General features: G+C 45.0%; 1 protein-coding gene across 1 annotated transcript; it reads right to left on the bottom strand.

The window, feature by feature from the left end:
• Window positions 1-4,043: 4,043 nt before the first annotated feature.
• Window positions 4,044-6,486, bottom strand: GIMAP2 (GTPase, IMAP family member 2). The gene is made up of 2 exons (XM_052639174.1): window positions 6,459-6,486; window positions 4,044-5,053 (listed from the first exon to the last, which is right to left on the bottom strand). The coding sequence occupies exons 1-2, from the start codon at window positions 6,484-6,486 to the stop codon at window positions 4,044-4,046; spliced, it is 1,038 nt and encodes a 345-aa protein (XP_052495134.1).
• Window positions 6,487-6,715: the final 229 nt, after the last annotated feature.

The raw sequence follows: 6,715 nt of genomic DNA, 5'->3' as shown, positions 1-6,715 counted from the left end.
CCCTCGAGTCTGAGGCTTCTCAAAGTACAATGATTACACCCACTCAAACATCATTTAATACAATTAAACATTTTGTGGTTGTTTGCCTGATCACGCAAGCTTCTGAACATGAGCCCACAGTCTCTGCTCAGTCTACTTCTCCAGCCTCATTTCCAATGAATCCCACCTCGCCTGCCCCTCTTCACCCCTGCCCCCAGTCAGCCACTCCAGACACAGATTTCAGCGCCCTTTCCCAACCCGCCTCGGGCTTTCCCTCCCAGGACCCTTCATCCCACCCCACATTTCTGCCTGAGTCCTGTCTGTACTTCAACATCCATTTCAAATTCTACCTCCTCACGTCGCCCACCTGTTTTCTGCAGGTAACTGTTTTCATCCCCATTTGGCACCAACAGGGAAGGAAAAACGAAGGGAGAGGCTGGGTGAATAGCCCCTCTCTGGCCAAAGGACTCAGAGGGCAAGTTTGTCCAGAACTCAAGCTGAAGCTGTTTTTGTTTCTGCAGTCGCTCTCCTGCTGCCCCACGCCAAGCTTTCAGTAAAGTTTACCCCAGGACAAATCACATGATATGATTAGTTATTTTGTGTCTAAGCATCAACAAACTCCCATAATTGACATCAGAGCAGAAATGAAGAAAAAGCCACAAGATTCAAACCCTAGAAGAAGAGTAGCTAAAGCAAGAGGCCCTCGCCAAAGATGGAAATGAGAAAGTGTGCTACAGGGAATCCACAGAACTCTCGAGTAGGTCACTGGGATTTCCAGATAGTTTGAAATGTGGGTTAAAACCATTTAAAATAAATTTTAAGAAGGCGATAAGCTCTTCCTGAACTCTGGGGTGATAAATAGCTCTTTTCTTTATTGTAAAGCATGTTGAATTCCTATATTCTGAACACTCTGAAAATTCAAAGTTCACATAACTCAGTGCCTCTCAAATATATTGTTTTTCAGAACTACTGGAATGTTCTTTAAAAATGTCGATTCTGGGGGGACCGTGCTCAGAAATTCTGATTTATGAATCCAGTGTATCTGATATCATCAGTCCACACATCAGAGTTTGGAAATGAGCCGTTTATTCAGACCCGTTCATTGTACAGATGAGGAAACTGAGGTGTTCCTACAGCAGGGGTGGGAGAGACTTGAATTAGGGAGCCAGCGTGTCAGGGGTCATGAGGATGAGGGGTTGAAGACCTGGTTCCTAACCTCTTTAGTCTCTTGAGGGTCCCTTATTGTGGACAGAGGGGAGAAGGGGAATCTGGGGCGGGGTTGAATTCTGATGGTTTCCTGACTCAGCACACTGTAACTTGCTCTGAAGTTAGATGGCTTTGGGGCCACAAGAAAGATATTTTGCCTGTGCTGAATGTTCAATCTGAGCAATGTTGAATGCCTTTTAAAATGCATTTTACTCCTAGACATGAGTACAGACTTTTCTTACTGTATGGGGGAAGTGTGGAAGGAGACAGACATGTGTGCCCTCCAGACTGGGGACCATGCTCATAAACCTTTTTTGAACTTCCTCTATTGAAACTTGGAACATCTTTACAAATCCGGACACCCCATCTTACTGGGTCCGGCTGTTACTCACCTGAAAGGTGCCTGGTGGAGCCTGGGTGCTCAGACAGTAAATGCTCTCAGAACCATGTTCCTTCTGGTTGGTTGTAGCTCCTGCTCCCTGCGGGGCTCGCCTTTCCTGGTGACAGGCTCTCACTGGTGATCCTAGAAGGCCCTGATCTCTGCTTTCCCTTCAGTTTTGAGTGTGGCAGGCTGTTTCCTTCCACTCTGCACAGAGGAAGTCTTTGAAACTCACAGCTCCTGTGAGCCCAGAGGAAGGGTTAGGTGGTGGTGATGATTTAAAGAGACAGGAACATTCATTGTAGGCTCAAAGCATTTATCTCACAAAACCTCTCTCCTGTTGTGACTAATCTGTGTTCTCTAGCAGGGCCCTCCCCCACCCCCATACCAGATATCTTCTTGTAGGACCCCAAGGCCTGAGTCTCTTTTTAGAACTGCTTAGTGATCTAATCTTCAGTTACTTTTTACCATGTAAGCATTTCCCCCATATAAAAAAAGTCCAGGGTGATTCCTGCTCCAGAACAAAAACGTGATAGCTTTTCTCAACAGCTGTCCATTGACTGGACATCCCTATGGCCGGTGCCCCTCTAGGGTCCAGTCTGTCAGAAAAATCCAGAAGCAGAGTTTTATCTGAGAAAGGATGTCTTTTCAGCTGTGGAAGGACTTGAAGCTAGCCGATATATTGAGGATGAGGATGAATTGCTGTTGCTGTTTAGTCACTCAGTCATGTCAAACTCTTTGTGACCCCATGGACTTAGCCTGCCTGGCTCCTCTGACCATGGGATTCTCTAGGAAAGAATGTTGGAGTGGGGTGCCATTTCCTCCTCCAGGGGATCTTCCCAACCCAGGGATCGAGCCTGTGTCTTCTGCATTGGCAGGTGGATTCTTTACTGCCAAGCCACCATGCGTTTACACTATTCCTAAGCTAGCATTATGTAGAGGCTTAGTCTGGTCATCTGTGTTGGTAGCACCGATTCTAGTTATTCTGCCTTCTCTCATGAGGGTCATGAGAGTGAGGTCAGTAAAAGACCCAGTGGTGTGGTGAACAGGTACCAAAGGACTGGCCCTAGAACTGGTCAGCTCACCAATCCAACTCAAGCCTTTTAGAGTTGACTGTCGCTGGATGTGGGAAGGATGACTATCCTGAGCCCTAACCTACTGGCTGGGACCTGCTATTTCATCTTTCTTTCCAGCCCATTTTTTCAGGTAGGAAAGAGACCCAAGGTCAACTGTTTTCTGTTCTTTTTTTTTTTTCCAGGTACAGTGTCTCCTGAGTGACTGACACTTCCATTTTTTCCATTCAGCATTATTGAAGCCCAGGGTCTCTCATTCTCCCTGTAGGCTAGTGGGGCCAGGACTAGTGTGAAGAAAGTTTGGTGTCCAGGGCACAGAGTTGAAGGAGACACACTGCCAAGGTTTCTCAAGTGCCAATCCTGCCGGTGAATGACCCCGGCAGTGAGTATTTCCTTAAGACTGAGGTGAATATGGCTCCTCACTGGCTTCACCCGAGTCTGAACCACATAGACGAGTCTTGACTAAGTCTTTGCTACGCAATGTATACCTTTCATGAAGATGCTTCCAGTGTTTCTTCGATAACTCCTTGCCTTTCAGTGTTCTCATGCACACATGTGGAGTCTTCCTTCACCACCTGTGACTTTGCCTGAGGGTTTACCTGGTTACGAGAGGGTGTTTTTAACTCTACATCCTTCTCACATTTTCCCACCTCTCTTTTATGTGTATTGTTTGCTGCTTCCTTGGAGTTTTCCTAATTATCTAGTGAGCTCATCAGTCATAAAGACTGTGTTTATTTTAATAAATTCTAGTTGCATTTAACAAGAAGATGTTAAATGTAAACTACTGTAAAATGCAAAAGGTCCACTCTTGTCTGAAACATAAGCCTCTAGTATGTTTCAATGCTGACTGGGATTGGACACAAGGGATAAAGTCTAGTTGAGCTTCTTTTGATGCACATAAAACAGACTATTGATGTGTGTGTCTGTGTGTGATTGTTGAGCGTGAGTTGGTTGTGTCAGAGAAATAAGCCATATATCCATTTACCATCTTCGGAGGATAAAACCATAGCATGGAGTTAAAGTCATGTGATCTCAGGAACTTTACAGCTCACTTGTTAATTTACTATACCTTGTAGAAATTTTATTGCCATTTTTGTTATATTCAGAAGCAATAGTGATAGTATAAAGAAGAAACGGAGTTTTCAGGAGCATAAAACTGACTTTAGATAGAGACTTGCAAAGGAGAGGAATTTTATGTTTATAACTTTCAGAAGGTTTTGGTATTATATTTCAAAACAAACAGGAAATTTTAAAGTCATTTGATTCATTAACAAATAGGATGAGGTTGAGATCTAAACAGTTCACAGAATCTTAAACATTTTGCGATATCAGACACTGACTATCTGGGGTGGGCAACTGTAACTTACCCAGGATATGACAGCGAATGAAGAGGCACTGATTGGCAACTATGACACAGGAGTCTTGCATTCCAGTCTACCGGTCTTTCTAAAAATCATCACTAATTTTTTGGGTACGACTAACAGTAAACTACAGAATAAACTGCACATACTAAAGGGTAAGTGGCAAAAGAAATCACACGTCCTGTGCCATACACAAAATAACTGAATGAGCAATGCGGCAGACACCTGAGCACACCATACAATACACAGCACAGCTTGGATTAGGGCTTTTCTCAGGCAGTTCGCTTTGGCCACGATTGTACCACGTCTCTGAATTTCCATGTATTTTACAAAGCTCCTTTTGACATCTTGCAGTCTTTCCTCTGAGTGTACAGGCCCACAGTCTGACTGTGTTAGAAGGCTGTACAGCCTGTTAGTGTAGTGGTCACCCCTTTCCACTGTCCCCAGGCTCTCAATCAAATCCATGAGCTCCTTCACTTGGTCATCCCGGATGCTCCCTGTAGCACGGTTGTCAAAGGCACACACTCGCCCCCCACACGCTGCCACCAGCTCGCTTAGGGCTCTGTTGTCTGAGCCTTGGATATAATCCCTCAGGGAGCCTCCCTCGAGGTCTTCCTTGCGGGTGAAGACAATAACTGTGTGCTTCATGACACCCTCTCCGAAGATCTCCTTCACCCCCTGAACAGCCTGCTGGTCCTCCGTGGTGAATCGTCCCAGTTGTGTCACCAGGAGCAGCACGTGGGGGCCTGGGGCAGAGAGCAGGTAGCACCTCTGCACCTCTTGGTACAGGGAGTCAGAGAGGTGCTTGCCGCAAAACATATCTGGTGTGTCAATAACCACCACCTCTCTGTCTCCCCAGCTGCCCCGACTCTCACTGCAAGTCTGCGTCAAGGACCGGGCACTCAGCCTGGACTCAAATGCTGGCTTCTGGAGGATGCTGTTCCCTGTCGCACTTTTGCCAGTTCCCGTTTTGCCCACCAGAATGATTCTCAGCTCTGATCCTCTGGCACAGTGAGCTGGGTGACTCTTTAAAGGTCCTGCTAAGAGCAAGTTTACTTAGAAGAGAAAGACAAATACCACATGATATCGCTTATATGTGGAGTCTCCCCCCCCCCCCCCCCAATAAAAGGATACAGATGAACTCACTTACAAAAAACAGCTATAGGGGCTTCCCTGATGGCCCAATGTAGAGGACGCAGGTTCAATCCCTGGTCGGGGAACTAAGATCCCACATGCTGCAGGGCAACTAAGCCCATGCACTGCAAGAAAAGGCTGTGTGCTGCACCTAACGAACCCCACACAATACATCAAAGAGTCCCATGTGCCGCAACGAACCCGATGCAGCATAAATAAATCACAGAAACCAGACGTGGACTCACAGACATGGAGCACAAACTTCTGGCTACTAAAAGGGAAAGGGGCAGGGGAGGGATAAATTATGAGTTTGGGATTAAAATGTACACATTACTGTATATAAAACAACAAACAAGGACTACTGTAGAGCACAGGTAGCTGTACTAAATATCTTGTAATAACCTGTAATGTAACAGTATCTAAAGAGAATATATTTGTGTTTGTGTGTATACCTAAATCACTTCGTTGCATGCCTGAAACTAACACAGCATTGTAAATCAACTATATTTCAATTAAAAAAAAAGGAAAAAAGAGCAAACTTATTTTGTTATTACCATACTGTCATGCCAATGGAATATTTTTAATGATAAGGAAATATCTGGGAGAAGATACTCTCATAATAAATATATTGTATTTATAAAGTAGAAGCTGAGTCTATTATCAAACAAGATAATGATTTTAAAGCAACTAGCTTTCTCTAGGTCTGCAGGGCATTGTCATATTGGAACCAAGAAAACTGGGGGATGAGATAGAATTAGAAATGTATCTTGTCATTCAGTTTGTCTATATCACTCGGTTCTGGCCCTCTAAAAGGCAAATTTTCTGAAGATCAGAAATGTGTAGCCAAGATGGTGGTTCCATCTCCAGGTGGGTAAGTAACCTGCCTGTTCCAGGGCCAGAGATGGTTCCTCTGACCTTGGCTGGGCAGAGATGTGGTCACGATCACCAGTGAAATGATTGGACCAGGGAAATTGAAATGAACAGTGCAAAGTTATTCCCTCTGATGAAGAAACAGTTGCTGGCTCATATTGTGATTCTAGAGGATAGCATGATTTTTATACAAACTAGGCACAGAATAGGGCTTCCTTGAGAGCTCAGTTGGTAAAGAATCCGCCTGCAATGTGGGAGACCTGGGTTCGATCCCCAGGTTGGGAAGATCCCCTGGAGAAGGGAAAGGCTACCCACTCCAGTATTCTGGCCTGGAGAATTCTATGGACCGTGAAATCCATGGGGTCACAAAGAGTTGGACATGATTGAGTGACTTTCCCTTTCACTTCAGGCACAGATTAGGGTAGAAATGCCACGCACAGGAGGTCACTTACTCACCAGAGGGACTGCCTTCATTTTGGCCCATGGCTGTTCCTGAGAGACAGAGAGACCAGAGGTCAATTAAAAAATGGTCATTTTTGAGTTATGATGCACGAAAGAACCTTATATTTCTTGAGCATGTTCACAACCATGCCTCAGTTGTCTGCACAAAGCTGAGGAGGTGGGTGGAAAGAATTACGATCGCTGGTTTACAGAGAAATGTAGTCACTTGCTCAAAGTTCACTCAGTGAGTCAGAAGATTGGGTTCGTTTGTG

The sequence above is a fragment of the Budorcas taxicolor genome, chromosome 4 (genome assembly GCF_023091745.1).
Source record: "Budorcas taxicolor isolate Tak-1 chromosome 4, Takin1.1, whole genome shotgun sequence".
NCBI lineage: Eukaryota > Metazoa > Chordata > Mammalia > Artiodactyla > Bovidae > Budorcas > Budorcas taxicolor.
This window is presented reverse-complemented; position numbering and strand designations above follow the sequence as displayed.

Bases quoted from the DNA above. Each gene is read 5' to 3' on its own strand.
- GIMAP2 (XM_052639174.1), bottom strand. From the start codon at position 6,486: ATGGGCCAAAATGAAGGCAGTCCCTCTG. The intron at 5,054-6,458 runs GTGAGTAAGTGA...TTCTCTTCTAAG, and splicing joins AAATGAAGGCAGTCCCTCTG to TAAACTTGCTCTTAGCAGGA.